The 25,019-nt window shown below is 48.7% G+C and overlaps 2 protein-coding genes across 2 annotated transcripts; both read left to right on the top strand.

The window, feature by feature from the left end:
* The first annotated feature begins 5,004 nt into the window (after nt 1-5,004).
* Pnma8c (PNMA family member 8C) lies at nt 5,005-10,325 on the top strand. The gene has a single exon (XM_075990585.1). The coding sequence runs from the start codon at nt 5,491-5,493 to the stop codon at nt 6,103-6,105; it is 615 nt and encodes a 204-aa protein (XP_075846700.1). The 5' UTR covers nt 5,005-5,490; the 3' UTR covers nt 6,106-10,325.
* Nucleotides 10,326-18,772: 8,447 nt separating this feature from the next.
* Ccdc8 (coiled-coil domain containing 8 subunit of 3M complex) lies at nt 18,773-22,055 on the top strand. Its single transcript, XM_075990573.1, has one exon. The coding sequence runs from the start codon at nt 19,539-19,541 to the stop codon at nt 21,432-21,434; it is 1,896 nt and encodes a 631-aa protein (XP_075846688.1). The 5' UTR covers nt 18,773-19,538; the 3' UTR covers nt 21,435-22,055.
* Nucleotides 22,056-25,019: the final 2,964 nt, after the last annotated feature.

The raw sequence follows: 25,019 nt of genomic DNA, 5'->3' as shown, positions 1-25,019 counted from the left end.
TCTGACCACCCGAGTTTGACCCCCAGAACCCACACCGTGGAAGGAGAGAAGAGAACAGTCTTCCTCAGGCTGTCTTCTCTGTGTGTGCTACTGAATAAATAAATACAATTTAAAATCTGAATGATTAAATTGTAAGTTAAGTCCAGTGGTGTTGGGCTTTCTGTGCTTTGCAGAACATTCAAAGGAGAGCCACCCCAGAATGTAATTTTAGGCTCTCTGGCAGCAGGGAGGAACGGTTTTTATGAACTAACTCTTGGACCTCCATTCAGAAGCATATTTATTGATTGTACACAAAGGTTGTGTTTGGAGTACAACAAGTTCCTCATACCAAAGCCCCTTTTCTACTCACTACGTTCTCTGAAGGAAACCATGACACCCTGCAGCTGTCTGCAGTACCCAGTAATGCAAGACCACCAAGTGTGCCTGGGTAGTCTTGTGACCAAGGCCATGCAATGAATGGAAAACCTCCCCAGAAAAACAACTCCATAAATCATGGAAAACAGTCACTGCTCTCCACGAGATTTCAAGGTCCAGGTACTGCCAGCAAACACTGGTGCATTCTGCTCTTACCCGAGACCCGGTGAGAAACAACTAGACTCTAACGTTTACCCTAGCCACAGTGACAGCTAGATTCCCATGACACGGGGCACACGCCTGTCATTTCATCACGTGGGAGGCTGAGGCAGGAGGATCTCTCAGTGTATTAGAGGCCAGCATGTGTCCCATAGTGAGACGCTGTCTTTAATATTTAATGTGTGCAGATGTTGTCTACATGTATTTCTGTGCATGCCGGGTGATGATAGAGGTCAGAAAAGGGCATCAGATTTCCTGGGATTAGGGTTTCAGATGGTTGTGAGTGCCATGCGGGTGCTACGATTGAATCAAGGTCCTCTGCTAGAGAAGCCCCAAGACTCCATCTTTAAAAAGAAGGAAATTATTTTTGTTTTGGCACCATCCTTCCTCACTCCAGTGTTCAGACAAGTGCTGACCCTAGCTTGGTCCCACAGATCCTGAAAAATACAAGAGTGGTGTGATGGGGAATTGAAATAAAAATATGTATTTCTGAATAGAAGTACAAAATCTTCTCTCATTTGCAAGGGAAACCACTCTGACTGGACCTCTAGAACAGTAAGCCGTGTGTTCACACCCATTGCAAACTGTCATGCTGTTTTATTGCTCTTATGTCATCGAGGGTGAACACATCCTCGGCAGAGCCTCTGCCCATTCTTGGACAGGGAGAAATGCCCACCACGTGGCTGCTGACTTGGGCAGCCTCACAGGGAGGACGTGCTCCTGCGGGGTGGGGATGTCCTGGCCAGGCCCTCCGTGTCTTATTTGGTGACAGAGATCCAAGAAGAAGTCACATGAAGGAAACGTTTGGTGTCAGACTTGGAGAAAGAGGAGAAAAAGGCAAAAGAAGGACTTGTGGTTGTGACATATATCACAGTCTTGGCTTTCTAACATGCTTTATTTTTAGGCCATGTGGTTTGGTCTTTATTTTCAAAGGAGACAAACACAAGAAGTGGCCCGAAAGCTCATTGCCAAAATACCGCATGGGAGACATTTTAAAATAAGAAACATTGGGGCGTTAGACATTTGAACAGAACAGAGCTGAAATTACGGTGGCCTCTTTGCTTGTCCCTTACTTATCGCCAAAGCCAGTGACCACAGTGGTTTTCATTTTCCTTCTAAAAGAGAAAAATATTTATGTATATATCAGCATGCATCTCTTTGTGTTTATATATGCATTATTGCATATATGGATGTCTGCATCTATGTGTCTATATATGTTGGGTATATGTACATAGTGTAAATATGTTTGTTTTTGTGCATCTATTTGTCTATGCATGCTTATTCATATGTGAATACTAATGGATTACATGAAATAATAAAAATTAAATATAATTCTTTTTTTATATGTATGGTGTTGGGGCTAGAACTCAGGGCCTTCCGCAAACTAGGTAAATGCTCTATTGTTGAGCCACATCCTGGTCCCTCACTGGGGTATTCTAGGCAGGTGCTCTAAACACTGAACCACACCTTCATCCCCTCACTGGGGGAGTCTAGGCAAGTGTTCTACCACTGAGCCATATCACAACCCCATGCACACAAAAAACCCTTTCCTACTAAGTGTGAAGGTATGTGCCTGCAATTCCTGTTTCTCTAGGTTAAGTCAATCATATCACAAGTTCCAGGCTAACTTGGGCTACACAGTGAGGCTTTGTCTTAAAAGACAGCAGCAAAGCCTCTTTCCTCTGTAAACAACCAGCCGTAGATATTTTGTTATAGCAACATAGCCTGGACCAACACATCACCTTTGTCTGTAATCATGGTGTGGATATAGAAGGCTGTGTGCTTCCAGGAGGGACAGAGATCCCAACCTTGGATCAAAATGTAAAAGATTCAAGAAGCCTGGCTCATAGTTAGACCTGAGAAAGAACAGGGTAAGCACTGGCAGGGAGGCGACGTGTCTGTGATGCGGAGAGGTGAGAGAATTGTATGCCCGGAAAGACAGTGGACACAGCGACTACTAGAAAGAATAATGTCCCAAGCACTAACTTCTCCAGCGTAGCTGCAATGAAGCCAGCACCGCCCCCTGAACGACGGCAAAATGTGTTCCAGACTCACTGAGCCCAACCAGTGTTTTCTACTCACCCCACACTGGGGCCTCATCTCTCTCCGCCAAACGCTCCAGTCTCCCCGCACTGTAAACAGACAGAGCAAGCCTGCCATAACCACGATCTGGGCTCCTAAATGCATAGTTTGTCCCATCTGGACACCCATGTATGCTCAGACGTCACCCGCAGCCTGGTGAAAGGTAACTTCTCCGTAAACACTGCTCTGTCAAACAAATGAGCCATTCTGTTGCCGCGCTCTCGATTTGGAATGTGCCTAATAAAACCGGGGCCATGCAGCCGAGTGCCAAAGACTCATAACCCCAATAGCAAATATTACGGGTCAGCATTTTTACTTCCCTCTTGAGGGGCAATGCATCTCTGGGTTACAGTGTACAATGTTATCTATGCACAGAGATGAAGTGGAGTGGGGCCGGAGAAGTGGCATACGGGTTAACAACGATTCCTGCTCCTGCTGAGAACCCAAGTTCCGTTCCCAGTATCCAGGCCATGCAGCTCACAAGCCCCTGTAACGCCAGCTTCAGGGGATCTGACACCCCTTCTGGCCTCCTAGAGGACCTGCACACATGTGGCACACACACACACACATATAAAAATAAAGCTTACAGAGAAGAACCGAAGGCGATTTCTCTCCCCACAATCTTCTTTTAAATGTGATTACAGATGGCTATGAGCTGCCATGTGGATGCTGGGAACTGAACCCGGGTCCTCTGCAGTTCTTAACTGTTAGGCTCTCTCTGCAGTCCCTTCCCACGCTCCTTCTGAGAGACTTACAGTAATGTGATGAAAGCCAGGCCTGGAAGTTACGAAGCAAATGCTCTGTTGTTGAGCTCTGCCCCAGCTCAGTGTCTTAGGAATTCGAGAGAGGAAGTGTGTCCTCAGGATTGGCGCCACACTTGCTTCCATATTGCATAAACAATTTTTATACAGTACAATTATGTTTAAAATATTTTAAGATTTATTTTTAAAAGTGGGTGCTTAAGGGAAACACAGAGTGCATTATATCTCTGAAACTGGAATTATAAGTAGTTAGCTTTGTTTTGTTTTGTTTTTTGAGACAGGGTTTCTCTGTAGCTTTGGAGCCTATCCTGGAACTAGCTCTTGTAGCCCAGGCTGGCCTCAAACTCACAGAGATCCGCCTGCCTCTGCCTCTCGAGTGCTGGGATTAAAGGCGTGCGCCACCACCGCCTGGCAGTATTTAGCTTTTTAATTATTTTTTTAGTGCCGGTCTCACTATGTAGTCTTGGTTGAGCTGGAACTCGCTGTGTAGATCAGGCTATGTAAACCAGGCTGGCTTTGAACTCAGAGAACAGCCTTCCTCTTCCTCCTAAATGCTAGGAATAAAGGTGTATGCCACCAGCCTTGGCTATAGGTAGTTGTGAATTGCCGTATGGTTGCTGGGAACCCAATTTAGGTCCTCTGCAAGAGCCACCAGTGCTTTTAACCACTGAGCCACCACTCCAGGCCCACTTCCTGTTTTCCCAGAGGTTCTGAGTTGAGTTGGAAGTCTTCAGGAGGGCTGGCTTCAAACTGTATTTCCAGTTCTAGGGGATCAGATGTCCTATTCCGACCTCCATAGCACCAGACACACATGGTACAGAGGCAGACACACAGGCAGAACACACAAACACAAATACATAATAAAAAAGGAAAGATTTTTGAAAATAACTTTCTACATGTGTATATTTACACGGATCCAGCTGTTCTTATTTTATTCAGGAAGTAGCAGTGTTACAGTCTGTTGCTTTTAACGTTATGCTCAGCCTGGGGTGTATCTCGGTTGGTAGAATGCTTGCCTGGAAGCCAGGGGCCCTAGGTCCCATCCCCAGCGCTGAATAAATCAGGCGCGGTGGAGCAGGCATGTAGTAGCTAGCCCGGATCTTAAGAAGTGGAGGCAGGAGGATCAGAAGTTCAACATTTTGTTTACATAGCAAATTCAAGATCAACCTGGGAAACATGAGATCACGTCTAGAGGTGGGGGTAGAGACAGAGAAAGACAGAGAGAATCAGAGAAAAAGAAAGGAGCCTCTTAGTGATACTCAAAACTCTGAATTGGCTGGTGGGTACCCTTCAATCTGGCTTCTGTGTCCTTATCAGTTCTGTCATTATTCTTTTACTATTTCCTAACTTTCTGAACCTAAACGAAGTTGCAGGCTTACTTTGTTATTTTCCGTGTCCCCCTGCCCACGCCCTGCCTGAAAAAGAAAGCGAGGAGCTGACCCTTCGCTTCGTTTCTCATATCTCGACTTTTCTACGCCTAGGTCTCTGATTTCAATGCAGCTGAACCCGCCCTCCGATGGCAGAGGCGATGCTCTAGCGGTTGCCTAGGAGACCGCAAAACCGCAGCGCACAAGGAAGCTATGACGTCACTACCGGAGCAAGTGCAGCCGCCACCATCACATCCTGGTCTTTAACTCTGTCTCAGTGCACCTGAGAGCGACCTCTGGGCCAGCAGTGAGAGGCGATCTACTCCAACCTGCCGAGTCGCTACCTACGACACTGGGAGACCAGCGGTTGTCAAGGCCACCAGCAGTTCAGGGGAGTCCGCATCACCAAACTCCTTGGAGAGGCCTTGCCCAGGACCTGGGAGCCACGACCACCCAGCTCCAGTTCTGTGGTCCATGTGAGTAGCTAGGAACTTCCAGGGGTGCGCTCAGAGGGCGCAGGCTGCAGAAGGCTGGGTTCCCCTTGACTGAGTAGGACCAATTGGTTCTGTTAGTAGCCTCACCCGTGAGGCCTGGTTTTCTCATCATCCTCAGAACGATCTCTCAGCACCCTGGATCCTTCTGTGGGTTCTCGAGGCAGCTCCACCGCGCAGCAGCGCGCATACAGCTGCCTCAAGGAGCTGGGCAAGATGGTATTTGGAGTCCAGGACATTGCATTGTTAGAACATGGGTGCAAGGCCTTGGAGGTGGACAGTTACAAGTCTTTGATGATCCTGGGGATCCCAGAGGACTGTAGCCACCAAGAATTTGAAGACATCATACGGACTCCTCTCAAACCGCTGGGCAAGTTCGAAGTGGCTGGGAAGGCCTACCTGGAGGAAGATAGGTCCAAGGCGGCCATCATCAGGTTGGCAGAGGACCTCAATTACGACGTGGTGCCCAGGCAGATCAAGGGCAAGGGCGGTATGTGGAGAGTGGTCTACATGCCCAAGTGGCAGGACATCGAATTCCTGACCAAGCTCAATTTGTTCCTGCGGAGAGAGGGCAGGACGGTAGAGGATGTGGCCCGCATCCTCAGTCGCGAGCTGTGCCCCACCACAGTAGTTCCCGAAGAGCTATCTTCCAGGGAGTGCAGTCTGTCTCTGCAGGGGGAGAACGCAGACAAGAGGGCCACCACCAAGGCAGATGAGATGCCCCTTCTCAAGGACCCAGAGAAGGAGAGCAAGGCTGAAGAGGGCAAGAAGGGCAAGAAGAAAAGCAAGAAAAGTCGGCGCCAGCAGCAGGCTTCTGATAAGAAGCCGTGAGGTGATGTTGGATGACCGTGGATGGGGGATGTGTGTGGCAGGGGGGTGGGAGTCATCCCAGTGGGAACGGGATGACCGTGGGGGGGCACATAGCATTTTGGCGCTTAAGAGTGAGTGTGGATAGGAGGTGCTGGACCGGTGAGTGGCGACTTTTGAGCCAGAATGAGCGTCACCTGAGTGTTTTGCATGGCATTTGACTCTGCGAAGAAAACTTATTTATTTTGGTCAATGCTGAGAGTTGCATTTGAGCATGCTACTCACGTGCTCTATCAGGAAACCATGTACCCAGCGCCTCACTAGGCGATTCTAGGCAAACTCTGTTAACGAGCTAAGGCTTCAGCATGAGCCTGGTACTTTCATCCGAGCTGACTTGTGGACTGCAGCTGAGTGTGTGTGTGGCTAACATCCGGTTGATGTGGTTCATCTCTTCCTGTTTTGTTTACTCCGCACGTGTCTATTTCATACCTACGGTATCCTGGAATGGCACTTAGATCTTGGAATAAAGAAGGTGGAAAATCCCAGCAGAAGTGTCTGTGACACTCAGTAATAATGGGAGTACTTGCATACGTCTAAGGGAGAGAATTTTTCATTTAAGTTTAAAGTTAAGGGATCGTAGATGATCGATTGTGGGACACTTTATTCATTCAACCAACAAAAATTTCTCCAGCATCTGAAATGGGCCAGGTACAGGACACACAGTTAATGATTTTTAGTCTTACCCTCATGGCTCTAATTCTGTATTTGAAGAATTGTAGGTAACATTTGAGACTGTGCAAGAAACACGGAAGTGTGTGTGTGTGGGGGGGGGTATTGCTTGAGTAAAGGAGAGCAGCTTCTGATTGAGAAGAGTTCCAGAGACTTGTAAAAGACTTTTAGCAACTGGGAGGCCAACAGGACCAGCCCCTCAGAGGGAGCCAAATCCACAACCGTGCATGTGACTGTTGCCACGGAGACCACAGAGGGGACAGGTGCTTGCTAGCCATTGCCTGAAGAGAAGCTCCTTGATGGCAAGCTTTTGAGACCGGTTTTGCTAGTCTTGCCAAAACGGGAGCTGACCCCGGAAGAACCTGTCCTGAAGACCCTAGCTGGGAACAAGGGTCACCATTCTGCCATCACCAGAGACTTGATGTTGAAGACAGTTCAGAAGCCAAGGCTGAAACGTGGGCTATCTGTGGCTCCACTAAGGACTCTGTCGTTCTGCATGTGTCCCTAAATAGCTGTGACTGTTCAATAAATGTCAACTCTCCCTTCCTGAAGGGAGGGTCGGGGTGAGACCCTTCAACCCCGATTGGCACCTGAGGTAGGCATGTATATAAACATCCCCAAATTAAATCCCAGGAGTCATGCCTTGGAGGAAGAAAAACACTCTTTTAAAAAAAAATGGGGAGGAGGTAGGGCAGACTTCCCGTTGAGAGAGAGAGCGAGACGGGGGGAGTGGGGGGACTGACTAAGCCAGGCTTAATGGCTCATGGAATCTCAGCACCACTTGGGAGTTGGGAGCAGGAAGATCAAGAGTTCGAGGTCAGCCTTGGCTGTATAGTAAGTCTGAGGCCAGTCTGGGCTACATGGTATTCTGTCTCAATAAAAAATAATTGGTTCTCAAGTCTATAAACTGGGTATTATGTGAGGGTGGCAAAGAGGAAATATATTGGGAGCACAGCACAAAGGTTCCTGAGCCCACAGATCTCCAGAGAAACTAGGATTGTCTTTCCGATGGGAAAGATGAAAACCTGTTCTTCCATCCAGAAAGCTGGGAACTGGAAGTGATTAACAGCTTGGTGAGTGTGTTCTCTGTTGGGTCAGGCCATATCCAGCTCCTATAACTAGGACCAGAGGAGGTTAGTAACCTAAATGACTCTAATAGCCAGAGGCTCCCCCAAGCTCCCTCAACCAGGACCAGTGGTGGCTAATAGCCCAAATGACCTCTGTGCTGTCTGTGTGACTGAGACCAGGCCAGATACATAGCCCCTTAAGCTAGTACAAGTAGTGTACTCCCAGAGCCCTTCTTCTTGGAAGAAACGACACAGATCCTGAGTTGTTGCGAAGTAATCACACTTCCTTGTGCAGCGGGGATTGATTCACAGCAGGGAGCTTTTCCCCCAAATTATACTGGACTTAAATACACTGGGAATAAACCACCTGTTATTAGACTTCCCCAAATCTGATCCATGTTGATGAAGTCAGTCTGCACCAGGTTTTCATTCCTCTCTCTTCGAGGGGTTCGCTTCCCTCTATGACACCTTCAGGGACCCCCTCAGAAAAAAAATAGTGTAATCCAGCCTGGCACAGGTAGAGAGAACACCTACAAAGTTCTACTACTTCAGGGATCTATGAGGGCTCCAGCTGAATTTCATATCAAAACTAATTTATGGGGGCTGCAGAGATGGCTCAGGGGTTAAGAACACTGACTGTTCTTCCAGAGTGCTGGGTTTAGCATCCACATGGCAGCTCATACTGTCTGACCCTCTTACACACACACAGGCAAAAACACCAGCGCACATCAAGTAAATAAACTAACCTCTCTTTAAAAAAATGTAGGTATGTACACACAAAAATTTAATGTTTTGAGACAGTCTTGCTGTGCAGCCTATGCTGGGCTGAAACTTATGTATCCCAGGCTGGCCTTTATTTAACTCACGATCTTCTTGCCCCAGTTCCCCCTAGGGTAGGAGTTACAGACTTGCACCTATGCCTATGTATTGCTTTTTCTCCTATCTTATAACATGGAGTTGCCATATCCTGTTTGTTTTGGGATGCTGTGGTTCTCTATTAGCATCAAACTCCCTCAGCCTCCAGAGTGCTGGCATTATAGGTAGGAATCCTTCACTCATCTTTCCCTCAGTGTCTGTGATCCACTGCAAATACCTCTGGAGTGTGGGGATTAAAGGTGTGCGTCACCACGCTCAGGTATGCGCAGGTCTACCTGTGACTTTTCCGTCCCCCTTTTGATTTCTTGGAAGTTACTGCCTAATGTCAGAACCAAAGGCGTCTACTTTTCCATCTGGGATGCCATGCCATGGGAAAAGCCTGTTTCTGTCCACACTACTTATGTCCTCAGTAGCGTCAAGACACTAAAGGGAGTTTTCCAGTTCAGTTGATTGACATAACCTAAAGTCTCAGAGACATTGGTTTCTATCTACTTCCTCTTTCCGGTATCAACCTCAACTTTCTTTTCTTTAGTACATTGATTAGCAGGATAGAGCTTTTCCTGCTGTCTCCACAAACACTTTTGAACTTCTTACACATCTGTAGTCAAGAAGCCTGTGGCTCTTTTTGCTGTTGAGATGAAGCCAGAAAAAGGATGTGAGTTTGATCCCCAGGTCCCATGTAGTGGGAGATCTCCACATGAGAGCCATGGGCATGTACACCCACCACAACACACACACACACACACACACACACACACACACACACATACACACATACACATACACAATATATATATATATATATAATTTTAGATAAAGAAGAGATTCTTGCCAGGCGGTGGTGATGCATGTGTTTAATCCCAGCACTCGGGAGGCAGACGCAGGCAGATCCCTGTGAGTTCGAGGCCAGCCTGGCCTACAGAGTGAGTTCCAGGACAGCCAGGGCTACAGAGAAAAACCCTATCTTGAGAACAAAAGACAAAACAAAACAAAGAAAAAACAAACGAAGAAGAGGTTCCTGGCTCCATGTTTACCATTTTAGCCCTGGCCCTGACGTTGCCACTCTCAGAGCACTAAGTGTCTGTGCTAATTCTTACATTAGCTGATCTTACGTAGATGCCGCACGGCCTCCAGCATGTCTGTCTGATGCATGCTGTTTAACATCAAGGTACAACGGTTGTATAATAAAGGACAATGTGACATTTTTTTCTTCTTATTTTGCAGCCTGAGACATGCATGCTTTTCCCGGTATTTCTCATATGGCCACTGTATCTGTGACAGGTAACATGAATCGTTATTAAATGCTGCCCACAAATCCAGACCAGAGACAGTTTCCTCAGGGAGATTGCTGGGACCAGGTGACATTTCCTGACACTGCACTGCAGGCTGTTGTGTGACTGCAACAATTTGGTACCTACTGCGTCCATGCTGCAGATGTCAGGCAGAAATCCCCAAGTAAATTACAGCAACCCTCCCCACAAACCCCAATCAAGAAGTGTGTTCTTTGTGGTTGATACTCCACTGTATGCTTATGAACTAATAAAATAAATAAATAAATGGATGCTAACAAAACCACAGTGTGTCCTGAGTATGTTGGGGAGGTGAGGAAGCCACACAAGACTACGCTGTAGGGAAAATTATCTGGTTGCTAAAAAAAAATTAGGCCAATAAAATGGCTAAGTAGATAAAGATGCTTTCGACCAAACTTGCATATGGTAGAAGGGGTAAGCAAATTCTCAACAACTAAAAAAAAAAAATCTCATAAGTGGTTCTCTGACCTCCACATACACGCGTGTGCCCCTCTCCCTCTCTCTTTCTCTCTCTCTCTCTTTCTCTTTCTCACACACACAAAGGCATTATTTTTTAAATTCCAAAAACTCCTTACGCTGCGTTGGTGGTATAGTGGTGAGTATAGCTGCCTTCCAAAAACTCCTTTGATAAGTTTTGCCTCACGATTTAAAAGCGATGGTATCTGCCACCACTGGCTAGAGAACACTCTCTGACCTCCACATACACGCGTGTGCCTCTCTCTCTCTCTCTCTCTCTCTCTCTCTCTCTCTCTCTCTCTCTCTCTCACACACACACACACACACACACACACACACACACACACACAAAGGCATTATTTTTTAAATTCCAAACACTCCTTTGATGAGTTTTGCCTTACGATTTAAAAGCGATGGTATCTGACGCCACTGGCTAGAGAACGCGGAACACCAAGCTTTCTTTCACCTGGCTGACTTCCCAGGACCCCAGGCTGTTTTCCAAAGCAGAGGTGAAAGGTGGAACACTTTGTTTAGAATAAAAACAAGTGGTGGAGAGCTGGGTGTGCTGGGCTGTGATTCCTGTTCGTGGGAGGGGGAGACTGAAGGAGGTTTAAGGCCAGCCTCAGCTACAGGAAACCCTGTCTCAAAAACCTTCAAAACCGTGGCTGTTTATGTAGCTCTGTTGTGGACTGCTTGCTTACCTAGCTGATATGCGGGAAGCCTCTGGGGACCATCCTAAGTGTTGCAAAACTGAGGTGGGGGTGCACACCTGTCATTCCATTACTTGAGAGGAAGAGGCGGGTGGATCAGAAAAATCAAGGTCATTCTTGGCTACGTACTGAGTTCACTCTGTCTCAAAAATGAGATGGGGGAGGGAAGATGGCTGACTGTTCAGAGCACTGGTTGCTCTCCCAGAGGACCTGCCTTTAGTTCCTAGCGCCAAGCGATGACTTACTGCATCTGCAGTTCCATGTCTAAGGGACATACTGCCCCCTTCCACCCCCTTTGGGTGCCAGCTGGGCAAGTATGTACACACACACACACACACACACACACACACACACACATAACACACACACACATATGCAGGCAGAACACCCATCCATGGAAAATAAATTTTGTTTAGAAATTGAAAAAAAAATAAATGGAACAAAATACACACACAAACAAACAAAAAATTAAAAACTAAACCAAACCACAAAACAGTGATGGGTCCTATCCTTCAAGTTAGGCATGGTGGTTCATTTTTTTAATCCCAGCACTTGGGAGGCAGAGATAGGAGGATCTCTGAGAGTTCTAGGTTAAGCCTAGTCTATCTACATTAGAAGTTCCTGGACAGCCAGGGTTACAAAAACAAGCAACCCCCCCCCTCCAAAAAAAATCTCAAGTTGCTCTTCAGGTAGTCAGACCATCCGTTCTTAATCCTGAAGAAAAAAGGTCTGGCTTATGACTGTGATTGTTCAAAATCAAACTAACGAGAAAGAAGCTAGAAAAGAACATTTTTTTCCTTAAAGTTAAGGAGTCTGGGGATCCTCGTGGGAAAGGGAAGCCAGAGGCAATGAGCAGGGTGAGATACTTTGTAAATCTTGGACACAAAGAACCCTCAGGTCTTCACGTTCGCTTACAGAGAGTCAGGGGTCTTGCTCATAGCAGGCAACAGCTCTACCACGGTTTACACGCCAGACCCCAAAACAATCAGAGCAAGACAGGACAGGCAGAGACTCAAAGTGAAACAACGGAACGCGAATACGAATCTGGAGGAGGGTTGGTTGGTTGACTCCTCCCAGCTCTCTCACGCTGGATCTCAGCTGTCTCACCTGGCAGAGGATTTAAGTCCTCCTGCCTTGAGGCAGCCAGAGGGAAGGAACAGGGAGAATCTCCCCTGATAAGTTTCCTCAGGTCAGTAACTCTCAGACAGAAGGAAGAATGACTCACTTCTCCAGGTTCCTTCATCTGTAAACTACAGCACCACAGTCCCATAATGCCCTGGCATACTTTGGTTCAGATATCAGCTTTCGATTTTATTAAATTCAGTTGCTATTATTAGGGATTGAACTCGACCCAGGGCCATGCTACCTATAGGCCAGCACTCTACCCCTGGGCCAGGTCCCCAGTCCCTAGCTGAGGGATTCTAGTGAGAGGCTCTACCACTGAGCCACACCCCAGCCCCTCACTGGGGGATTCTAGGCAGGGGCTCTACCACTGAGCAACAATCAGACATTTCTTTTAAACAGTTTAGTTATATAATGGTTGCACCCTAGACTGGGTGGTTTAAAACACCTCCAGCAGAAATGACCAGTGACAATTTTTATAAAATCAACTATCTGGGATTTTCACTTTTAAGTTACTGTGTGTGTGTGTGTGTGTGTGTGTGTGTGTGTGTGTGTGTGTGTGTGTACATACAAGATGCCTTCTGATTGGTTTAATAAAGAACTAAATGGCCAATGGATAGGCAGGAGGTATAAGCAGGACTTCCAGGCACAGGGAGGACTCTGGGAAGAGAGGCCGAGAAACTAGGCAAATACATAATGAGACAAACATACAGAATGGGATAGAGACAAAAACCAAGTGGTAGAATGTAGATTTAAAAAAATATGGATTAATTTGTCATATGAGCTAGTTAGGAACAAGCCTAACTTTCATAATTGATTAGTCTCTGTATTATTAATTGGGAGTTGGCAGCAGACCCAAAGGAAAGTCCTACTGCTCATATGTGTGTGTATAATATATATATTATATAATTTTTTTTGAGAATTATTCTTAGAAATTGAATTTTTGTACTTCTGATCTTCCTGTCTTAGTCTTCAGAGAAGCCTGGATATGAGACATTAAACCCAGTTTAAGTTGTTTTATTTTTCGTTTTTTTGATACAGGGCTTTCTCTATGTGGTTTTGGAGCCTGTCCTGGAACTAGCTCGTGTAGTCCAGGCTGGCCTCGAACTCACAGATATCTGCCTGCCTCTGCCTCCTGGGTGCTGGGATTGAAGGCGTGCGCCACCACTGTTAAGAATTTTTCCTAACAGGAGCTCTCTGCCGACGCAAATCCCAATCAAGCAAAATCAAAACAAGCCAAATTAAAAAATATCCAGGTTTAATGGGATTCCTGCGCTCTTGGGTGGCCAAGGGGGAACCGGGAGGCTGCCACAGTGACCACCTTGAGGAAGGAAAAGGGGCCACGTGTTCCTCTTTTGGGAGTTCATCTAAATACCCTGTGGGAGTGGTCCTGACACCCCCACCCTCAGGCCTGGGGGCTGGGATAGATGGAAGCGGCTGGGGTCTACGCTCCCAACTTAACACCACTGCCCAGTTTAAGAAGGTTTTTAAATTAGATTATCCCTGCACTTCAGAGACAGAGTCAGGTGGATCTTGGTTTCAGAATAGCCAGGGCTACACAGAGAAATTCTGTCTTGAAAAACAGACAAAAAAATTACATTTATTTATTTTAAGTCTGTGCTTTGCCTGTGTGTATATATGAGTGCCACGTGTGTATATATGAGTGCCACATGTGTGTCTATGTGAGCGCCACGTGTGTGTCTATGTGAGCGCCACGTGTGTGTCTATGTGAGTGCCACGTGTGTGTCTATGTGAGCGCCACGTGTGTGTCTATGTGAGTGCCACGTGTGTGTCTATGTGAGTGCCACGTGTGTGTCTATGTGAGTGCCACGTGTGTGTCTATGTGAGTGCCACGTGTGTGTCTATGTGAGTGCCACGTGTGTGTCTATGAGTGCCACGTGTGTGTCTGTGAGTGCCACGTGTGTGTCTATATGAGTGCCACGTGAGTGCCACGTGTGTGTCTATATGAGTGCCACGTGAGTGCCACGTGTGTGTCTGTATGAGTGCCACGTGTGTGTCTATGTGAGTTCCACGTGTGTGTCTATATGAGTGCCACGTGAGTGCCACGTGTGTGTCTATATGAGGGCCACATGTGTGTCTATATGAGTGCCACGTGTGTGTCTATATGAGTGCCACGTGTGTGTCTATGTGAGTGCCACGTGTGTGTCTATGTGAGTGCCACGTGTGTGTATATGATTGCCACGTGTGTGTCTATATGAGTGCCACGTGTGTGTCTATGTGAGTGCCACGTGTGTGTCTATGTGAGTGCCACGTGTGTGTCTATGTGAGTGCCACGTGTGTGTCTATGTGAGTGCCACGTGTGTGTCTATGTGAGTGCCACGTGTGTGTCTATGTGAGTGCCACGTGTGTGTCTATGTGAGTGCCACGTGTGTGTCTATATGAGTGCCAAGTGTGTCTATGTGAGTGCCATGTGTGTGTATATGTGAGTGCCACGTGTGTGTCTATGTGAGTGCCACGTGTGTGTCTATGTGAGTGCCACGTGTGTGTCTATGTGAGTGCCACGTGTGTGTCTATGAGTGCCACGTGTGTGTCTATGAGTGCCACGTGTGTGTCTATATGAGTGCCACGTGAGTGCCACGTGTGTGTCTATATGAGTGCCACGTGAGTGCCACGTGTGTGTCTGTATGAGTGCCACGTGTGTGTCTATGTGAGTTCCACGTGTGTGTCTATATGAGTGCCACGTGAGTGCCACGTGTGTGTCTATATGAGGGCCACATGTGTGTCTATATGAGTGCCACGTGTGTGTCTATATGAGTGCCACGTGTGTGTCTATGTGAGTGCCACGTGTGTGTCTATGTGAGTGCCACGTGTGTGTCTATGTGAGTGCCACGTGTGTGTCTATGTGAGTGCCACGTGTGTGTCTATGTGAGTGCCACGTGTGTGTCTGTATGAGTGCCACGTGTGTGTCTATGTGAGTGCCACGTGTGTGTCTGTATGAGTGCCACGTGTGTGTCTATATGAGTGCCACGTGTGTGTCTATGTGAGTGCCACGTGTGTGTATATGATTGCCACGTGTGTGTCTATATGAGTGCCACGTGTGTGTCTATGTGAGTGCCATGTGTGTGTCTATGTGAGTGCCACGTGTGTGTCTGTATGAGTGCCACGTGTGTGTCTGTATGAGTGCCACGTGTGTGTCTATATGAGTGCCACGTGTGTGTCTATATGAGTGCCACGTGTGTGTCTATGTGAGTGCCATGTGTGTGTCTATATGATTGCCACGTGTGTGTCTATATGAGTGTCACGTGTGTGTCTATATGAGTGCCACGTGTGTGTCTATATGAGTGCCACGTGTGTGTCTATGTGAGTGCCACGTGTGTGTCTGTGTGAGTGCCACGTGTGTGTCTGTATGAGTGCCACGTGTGTGTCTATGTGAGTGCCACGTGTGTGTCTATATGAGTGTCACGTGTGTGTATATATGAGTGCCACGTGTGTATATATGAGTGCCACATGTGTGTCTATATGAGTGCCACGTGAGTGCCACGTGTGTGTCTGTATGAGTGCCACGTGAGTGCCACGTGTGTGTCTGTATGAGTGCCACGTGTGTGTCTATATGAGTGCCACGTGTGTGTCTATGAGTGCCACGTGTGTGTCTATATGAGTGTCACGTGTGTGTCTATGTGAGTGCCACGTGTGTGTCTATGTGAGTGCCACGTGTGTGTCTATGTGAGTGCCACGTGTGTGTCTATATGAGTGTCACGTGTGTGTCTATATGAGTGCCACGTGTGTGTCTATGTGAGTGCCATGTGTGTGTCTGTGTGAGTGCCACGTGTGTGTCTATATGAGTGCCACGTGTGTGTCTATGTGAGTGCCATGTGTGTGTCTATATGATTGCCACGTGTGTGTCTATATGAGTGTCACGTGTGTGTCTATATGAGTGTCACGTGTGTGTCTATATGAGTGCCACGTGTGTGTCTATGTGAGTGCCACGTGTGTGTCTATGTGAGTGCCACGTGTGTGTCTGTATGAGTGCCACGTGTGTGTCTATGTGAGTGCCACGTGTGTGTCTATGTGAGTGCCACGTGTGTGTCTATATGAGTGTCACGTGTGTGTCTATATGAGTGCCACGTGTGTGTCTATGTGAGTGCCATGTGTGTGTCTATGTGAGTGCCACGTGTGTGTCTATGTGAGTGCCACGTGTGTGTCTATATGAGTGTCACGTGTGTGTCTATGTGAGTGCCACGTGTGTGTCTATATGAGTGCCACGTGTGTGTCTATATGAGTGCCACGTGTGTGTCTATGTGAGTGCCACGTGTGTGTCTGTGTGAGTGCCACGTGTGTGTCTATATGAGTGCCACGTGTGTGTCTATGTGAGTGCCACGTGTGTGTCTATATGATTGCCACGTGTGTGTCTATGTGAGTGCCACGTGTGTGTCTGGTACCCTTGGAGGTCAGAAGACGGCATTGGATCCTGGAACCGGAGTTACAGATGGTTGTGAGGGGAAGCTGCAGGCAGTAACAGGACCCAAACGAAGCGGACTCCCAACCTCAGCTCTTCCCCGCAGCCTGTAACAGCCTCTCTGGCACTTTCCTTTCTCTCCCTTCTCTCTTCTCTCATTGCTAATGATCTGCCTCCAAGGTCTTCCTGAGTTAAATACTATCATAAGCATTTATTTTACTTTAATTTTTAAAGATTTATTTTTTTTCTGTGCATGCGTGTTTTGCCCGAGTCTTTGTCTATTCTTGTTGGGTTCTTGGGGGGTCTTAGGTATCTGATTCCCTGCAACTGGAGTTTTGGGTGACTGTGAGTCACCATGTGGGTGCTGGGAACCAAATTCAGGTCCTTTGCAAGAACAGCAATTGTTCTTAATCACTGAATTATCTCTCCAGCCCCTGGGGTGATTTTTTTTTTTTGAGACAGGGTTTCTTGTAACTCTCTTTGTAGCTTAGAATGACCTTACCTTCTTGATCCTCTTGCCTCCAAGTACTGGGATCACAAGAGTACACCCCATGTTAAAGTCACTTTTTTAAAAAGCTCATGTCTGGTAGATGTTTTTATATTGGTATTAAAATCACTATTTTAGAAATGTGATTTATTTTTTATTTTTTGTTCGTTGGTGTTTTTCCTGCATGTGTGTCTGCCTGAAGGTGTCGAATCCCTGGGAACTGGAATTACAGTCGTGAGCTGCCACGTGGGTGCTAGGAATTGAACCCATGTCCTCTGGAAGAGCACTCAGTGCTCTTAACCATTGAGCCATCTCTTCAAATCCTGATGTCACTTCTTTACTTGGCTTTTGTTGCTGTTGAAAATATTATCTTTAATCCTGGTATGGTGGCCCATGCCCTTAAGGCTAGTACTCAGAGGAGGATTGCTGAAAGTTTGAGGTCATGTGAGATACATAGTAAGTTAAGAACTAAGGGTACCACAACATCTCTGTGATCTTAAAGAAAAATATTAGCCGGGCGGTGTTGGTGCACACCTTTAATCCCAGCACTCAGAAGGCATAGACAGGTGGATCTCTGTGAGTTCGAGGCCAGCCTGTCTACAGAATGAGTTCCAGGAGAGACTCCAAAGCTACAGAGAAACAACACATTTTAATTAAAAAATTTATCATTGTGTCTGTATTTGCATATGTATAATCTCTGTGTGGGGGTGCTCTGTGGAGATCAAACAGCTTTGTAGAGTTGGTTTTATGTGGGTTCTGGGGACTGAATTCAGGTTGTCACACTTGCATGGCACATGTTTTTACCCACTGAATTATCTTGTGGGTCCATTTTTTAAAAAATATTTATTTATTTATTTATTTATTTATTTATTTATTTATTTATTATCTATACAATATTCTGCCTCTGTGTATGTCTGCAGGCCAGAAGAGGGCACCAGACTTTATTACAGATGGTTGTGAGCCACCATGTGGTTGCCGGAAATTGAACTCAGGACCTTTGGAAGAGCAGGCAATGCTCTTAACCACTGAGCCATCTCTCCAGCCCGTGGGTCCATTTTTTTTATGTGCACGAATGTCTTGCCTCTGTGTGTTTGGGGAGGGAGGGTGTGTATGCACCATGTGTGTGCAGTACCCACAGAGATCAGAAGAGGGTGTTGGATCCCCTGGGCCTGGAGTTACAGAGGGTTGAGAGCCATCATGTGGGTCCTGGAACTCAACCCAGGTCCTCTGCAAGAGCAGCTCAAGCTCTTATCCATTTATCAATCTTCCTGGTCCCATCCAGGTAACAGCAATGGACTTCAAAAGATCTCCGCCATAAGCGGCGCAAACGTAGTCTTGTCTTGCCTCTAGAATAGAAGGTTGGAGACCGAGTGACTTTCGACCAGTGACTCCTTGGCCTCAACGAGGCCCTGGGGGGGAGGGTGGTGGAGGGGCGGCCACACCTCTGTGGGGGAGGAGAGGGAGGCTGACCTGAAGGGAGTGGACAGCTCAGCTGCCAGTCTTTTCAGTCTGAGAATGTAAGATGAGATGGAGAAGGTGGGCCTCACCCAGGAGGGGAGGGCGCCCAGAAACTTCCTGCGACTCTCTGCTCCACAGCGCACCGCAGACTGCAAAACAAGGTCAGCCTGGAGCGGGGTGGCAGCCTGCCTGGGGGCGGGAGACCCTCCTCGGGGCTGGGCGGAGGCCTTTAAGCGCCTCGCCATATTGAGCAGCCACGCTGAGAAGCCTTTGTCTGTAGAGTCCTCCCACAAACTTTCAGCTACACCCGGAGTGTCGCGGCCTAGCCCGTGCGTCCCCAGCTTGGAGCCGGGACACTGGCGTCTCCCGTTTGAACCCAGCTTTTAGCCTCGGGACTGACCGCGCCTCGGTTCACGTAAGCATCCTGGAAAATCGCTCACTACAACTCCGAGGGGGTGAGGGAAAACCCAACTTGGACTTGTCGCCTGCCAAGAAAATTGCAGGGAGGTGACACTCTGCATGAGCAGAGTTGCTAGGACTCTCCCCTGCCCCCTCCCTAAGACTAGAATCTAAGTTTTTTGTTTGGGCTTCGTGCCCCCCACCCCAGAATCCACACTGGAGATCTTAAAGACTCTCGAGAAAAGCCACGTGGGGGGCTGGTTCCCCTGGGGCTTCCTCCCCTCTCCCGATTGCCTGATCCTCTGGAGCGTCCCTGATGTCTGCAAAGATGTCGATCTGGACGTGTTAGTGGAAGCCTTAAGGCCCGTGGGTACCTTTAAGAAGATCGGGAAGGTGTTCCGTAAAGAGGAGGACTCCACGGTGGGAATGCTGCAGATTGGGGAGGATGTTGACTATCTGCTCATCCCCCGGGAGGTCCGGCTGGCTGGGGGCGTGTGGAGAGTCATCTCCAAGCCCGCCACCAAGGAAGCTGAATTTCGGGAGCGCCTGATTCAGTTTCTGCAGGAGGAGGGCCGCACCCTGGAAGACGTGGCTCGAATCATCGAAAAGAGTACTCCACACCCACCCCAGCCCCCCAAAAAAGCCAAAGAACCCCGAGTGAGGAGAGTCCCACAGATGGTCACTCCTCCACTTCGGCTAGTCGTAGGCACCTATGACAGCAGTAACGCCAGCGACAGCGAATTGAGTGACTTCGAGACCTCCAAAGTCAAAGGCAATAGGGGCTCCCAGAGGACCAGAAAGGTGCGCAAAATACCCGTCAGTTACTTGGGCAGCAAATTCCTGGGCAGCGATGTGGAGAGCGAGGATGATCAGGAGTTAGTAGAAGCCTTCCTCCGCCGCGGGGAGAAGAAGCCCAGCGCGCCTCCTCCACGTCGCCGAGGCAATCTGCCAGTGCCCATGTTTGAGGACAACCTGGGACCCCGGCCGTCCAAGGCCGACAGATGGCGGGAGTATGTCAGCCAGGTGTCCTGGGGGAAGCTGAAACAGAGGGTGAAGGGCTGGGCACCCAGATCAGGCTCGGACAATGTCGAGGCCCAGCAGGCCTCCATCGCAGCTGAGAGGGCTGGAGAATTGAGATGTAGCCATACCAGTCGGGACGATAGCTCCAGAAGAAACACAGGAGACGGGAGCGACCAGACACCAGGTACCAGGCGCTGGAAGCCCAAGATCAAGTGGGTCTCCTTGAGGCGGTGCAGGAAGGAGCAGGAGCCCCCAGAGGCTGCAGAGAACCAGAGGATAGATGTTCCAGCTGAACGTGGAGTAGAGGCTGCACCTAACCCGAGACCAGAGGCTGCACCTAACCCGAGACCAGAGGCTGCACCTAACCCGAGACCAGAGGCTGCACCTAACCCGAGACCAGAGGCTGCACCTAACCCGAGACCAGAGGCTGCACCTAACCCGAGACCAGAGGCTGCACCTAACCCGAGACCAGAGGCTGCACCTAACCCGAGACCAGAGGCTGCACCTAACCTGAGGGCAGAGGCTGCACCTAACCCGAGACCAGAGGCTGCACCTAACCCGAGACCAGAGGCTGCAGCTAATCCGAGGGCAGAGGCTGCACCTAACCCGAGACCAGAGGCTGCACCTAACCCGAGGGCAGAGGCTGCACCTGAAGAGAGGGCAGAGGCTGCAGCTAACTCGAAGGTAGAGGTTGCAGCTAATCCGAGGGCAGAGGCTGAAGTTAATCCAAAGGCAGAGGCTGCAGCTAACCCGAAGGTAGAGGCTGCAGCTAATCCAAGGGCAGAGGCTGAAGTTAATCCAAAGGCAGAGGCTGCAGCTAACCCGAAGGTAGAGGCTGCAGGTAATCCGAGGGCAGAGACTGCAGCTAATCCAAGGGCAGAGGCTGCAGCTAATCTGAGGACAGAAGTCATAGGTAGGCAGAGGGCAGAGGGCCCAGTTAATCAAGAGACTGGAGCTGCAGAAAGTGAGAGGGTGGAGGCCCCAGCTGACCAGAGGGCAGGAGTCCTCCATGACCAGAGGGAGGAGGCTGGACCTCAGGCTATAGCGCAAGCCTCAGCTAGCTCTGTTACCATAGGGACAGCCCCAGGATCTAGGGCCCGGAAACAGGTAAAGACAGTGAGGTTCCAGACCCCAGGACGGTTCTCATGGTTTCACAAGCGCAGGAGGGCCTTCTTGCACACTCCCCGGTTGCCAACCCTGCCCAAGAGAGTCCCCAGGGTAGGTGAGGCTAGGAGCCTCAGGGTGCTGAGGGCTGAGGCTAGGACAGAAGTGGAACCCAGACAGCAAGAGGAACAGCTGTGAGAGGAGCCCAGGCCTCGCCGCCTCCGCCCGCCCCCCCTCCCCCCGCACCCTGCCTGCCCTGTGCAGGCTGCTAGGGTGCCTCCCTCCTTTGTAGGCTCCTTCTACCTCCATGTTTGAAAATGGAGGCTGCTGAGGCAGGCAGCACCTCCCATGCCTTTACCAGCACTACTTTCCTCCCCTCTTCTCTACCTTCTCTCTCTCTCCCTCCTCCTCCTCCTTCTCCTTCTCCTCCTCCTCCTTTTCTTTTTGAGACAGTCTTGCTATGCCGCCCTGCTGGTCTGGCACTCTGTACATAACTGGTCTCAAACCCACAGCAGTCCCTGCCTGAGTATCCTGCGCCCTGGGATTGCAGGTGCGTTCCACTACACCTGACTCCGGTGACCCTCTTTTTGTTTTTGTTTTGTTTGAGACAGGGTGGCTGACTTGGAACTCACTATGTGTCTTAGGCTGAGCTCGAACTCAGAGAGATCCGCCTGCCTCTGCTAGAACCAAAGGCACACGCCACCACCAAACCTGCCTTCCTGTGGCCCTCTTTATGATCTTGTTTTTATCTGATGAGATTATTCATTTTTAGGAGGACATAGCTGTAGACACACTTGACTTTTTTAATACATTGATTTTTTTTTAAAAAAATATACTGAATATAGCATCTCAAAGAATGTAAGTAAAGAAGCCCATGGAGCCTGCTTGCCTGGACGGTGCTGTAACTTCTCGCTATGTATCTTAAGTGTGCCCAGCCTGGCAAAGGAGAATGGGTAGAGGAGGGGTTATTCTGTCCTATGTCTTCTGTCTACAACTAACTTTGGTGGACGGCCCCTTTTGCACTTAAAGAGAGGGCTCAAGCTGATATGCAAATAAAAATGTTTACAACAGTGGTTCTCGACCTTCCTAATGTTGTGACCCTTTAATACAGTTCTTCATTTTGGGGTGAGCCCCCACCCATAAAATTATTTCCGTTACTACTTCGTAACTGTAATGTTGCTACTGTTAGGAATTGTAATGTAAGTATCTGGTATGGAGGGTATCTGATGTGTGACCCCTGAAAGGGTTGTTGGACTCCTAAAGGGGTCGTGGTCCACAGGGTGAGGAACACAGGTTCTCAACAAGGGGGTTTCTTGTTTCCGAGTCGTCGTGGATGGTGTTGGGGTGATTTGGCTCCTTAACAATGATGACCCTGTGTTTAAGCTGGCACTTTGCCAGCCATGTTTAGGCTGCTAAGTGCTGGAGGGCTGGAGGTTAAAGGGCCTGTGGGCTTCATATACTGATCTTGGTGACAAGGCACCGAAAAGCCACAAGGGGTAGGGTGAAGGAGAGGCGGCTCAGCAGGTAAGAGAACCTGGGTTTGACTCCCAGAACCCACATGGTGATTCACAGCCATGTGTAACTCCAGTTCCAGGGGATCTGATGTCTTCTGTTGTTCTTCAGTCACCGGGCACATATATGATATACATACACGCCATATATAGTCACCAGGCAAATATATAATACACATACGTGCAGCCCAAATGCCTAGACACAAAATGATAATTGAAAATTAATTCAAAGCCGGATGGTGGTTTCTCATGCTTCTAATCCCAGCACTTGGGAGGCAGAGGCAGGCGGATCTCTTGAGTTTGAGGCCAGCCTGGTCTACAGAGTGGGTTCCAGGACAGCTGGGGCTACACAGAGAAACCCTGTCTTGAAAAACAAAACAAAATAAACGAACAAAAAGGCCACCAGGAGGGCTGGAGAGATGGCTCAGAGGTTAAGAGCATTGCCTGCTCTTCCAAAGGTCCTGAGTTCAATTCCCAGCAACCACATGGTGGCTCACAACCATCTGTAATGAGGTCTAGTGCCCTCTTCAGGCCTGCAGGCGTACATGCAGACAGAATATTGTATACATAATAAATAAATATTTTTTTTAAAAAAAGGCCACCAGGAAAGCACTCAAAGCACTTAGTCTGGGGCCCTGTTGTGATGTGGTGTAGGCCAAGATGACTGCGTGGCCTTTGAATGTGAAGAGATCTTTTTGTTGTCTGTTTTCTGAGACAGGGTCACCTTACCTCAACGGTATGGTCCTTCTGCTTCTGTCTCCCGAATGCCAGGATTGCAAGTGTGTGCCACCCTTCCCGGCTTCCTCTTGCTGTGGTTGTGGTCACTCTGTTTCTATGATTTGCCCGTGGGAGTCAGAAGACAACTCGTTGGGATCAGCTCCCTCCTACCGCGTGGATTCCTCAGGCTTGGCAGCCATCATCTTTGTCTGTCCCTACCTCACTACCCCCTTCAGTCTGTTTTTTTTTTTTCGAGACAGGGTTTCTTTGTGGCTTTGGAGCCTGTCCTGAAACTAGCTCTGTAGACCAGGCAGGTCTCGAACTCACAGAGATCCGCCTGCCTCTGCCTCCCGAGTGCTGGGATTAAAGGCGTGCGCCACCATCGCCCGGCCCCCTTCAGTCTGTTTTGACTGAGCTTACAAACATCTGGGGATGGTTGAAGTGTTAGGATAGAAGCATGCTCAAAGGGGGAAGCTGTGCACAACTGCCTCTTATGACCAGACACAGGGCCTGCAGGGCTGGAAGGAAGGTGAGGGTATCTCTCCGTGGTGGTTGGCAGCCTGCAGTCACTAGCAGTGAATAAGAATAAATGTGCACACACAGCCTCAGGAAGAGTCAGCCGGAGAAAAGGGAGTTAGTGGGAAAGAGCAGCCCAGCCTTCTTGTGGTGGTTTTTGTTTTGTTTGTTTCTTTCTTTTCTTTTTTTTTTTTTTTTTTGAGACAGGGTTTCTCTGTGTAACCGTCCAGGCTGTCCTGGAGCTCACTTTGTAGACCAGGCTGGCCTCGAACTTACTGAGATCCGCCTGCCTCTGCCTCCCGAACACTAGGATTAAAGGAGTGTGCCACCACGGTGCGGCATCCAGTGCTCTTGTGATTGAAGAGTTATGTCCTAGGAGCCCTTACTTTCTTTCTTATTTTTCCCCCTGTGGAGAGATATCTGTGGAGACAACACAATACAAAAGGGAAGGAAAAGAAAGGTGGGTTTACAAGGGGTCATGATAGAGCCAGCCTGCCTAGAATTCCCCAGGGATAGGTGTGGCTCAGATGTTAGGCAGATGCTCTGCCACTGAATCACGTCCCCAGCCCCTCACTGGGGGATTCTAGGCAGGGTCTCTACCACTGAGCCACACCCCAGCCCCTCACTGGGGGACTCTAGGCAGGGGTTCCATAATGAGTCTTTGTACACTCGCCTTTCTTTTCCTTCCCTGCTGTGTTCTGAAAGGGAATAGTTACATAATATACTGCACAGTTCTCAGTGTGGCCTTGCTATAACCCCTTTTGATGTTGGTCACGGGCAAAGCTTGTTTCCTTACAGCTCACAGCCAGTCCAGAAGAAACTCCCACTGATGAGTTGACAAAAAGTAAAATATGGACCCCTACCTGGAGGAGTGGGCTTGGTGGGGGCTGGAGGTGTCTGGAATGACCAGGTTAGGGGGAGAGATCAGGAGTGGTCCTTGCTGTTGTCCACAGCCACTTGAAGGTAAAAAGGAAAGCATCAAAGGACGGTATCACCTAGTGACTGTGCTCAGCCTCCCTCACAGGGCCTGGAGCTCAGT

The sequence above is a fragment of the Microtus pennsylvanicus genome, chromosome 1 (assembly GCF_037038515.1).
Source record: "Microtus pennsylvanicus isolate mMicPen1 chromosome 1, mMicPen1.hap1, whole genome shotgun sequence".
Lineage (NCBI taxonomy): Eukaryota > Metazoa > Chordata > Mammalia > Rodentia > Cricetidae > Microtus > Microtus pennsylvanicus.
This window is presented reverse-complemented; position numbering and strand designations above follow the sequence as displayed.

Excerpts from the sequence above, each read along its gene's own strand:
- Ccdc8 (XM_075990573.1), top strand. The coding sequence starts at position 19,539 with ATGCTGCAGATTGGGGAGGATGTTGACTATCTGCTCATCCCCCGGGAG.
- Pnma8c (XM_075990585.1), top strand. The coding sequence starts at position 5,491 with ATGGTATTTGGAGTCCAGGACATTGCATTGTTAGAACATGGGTGCAAG.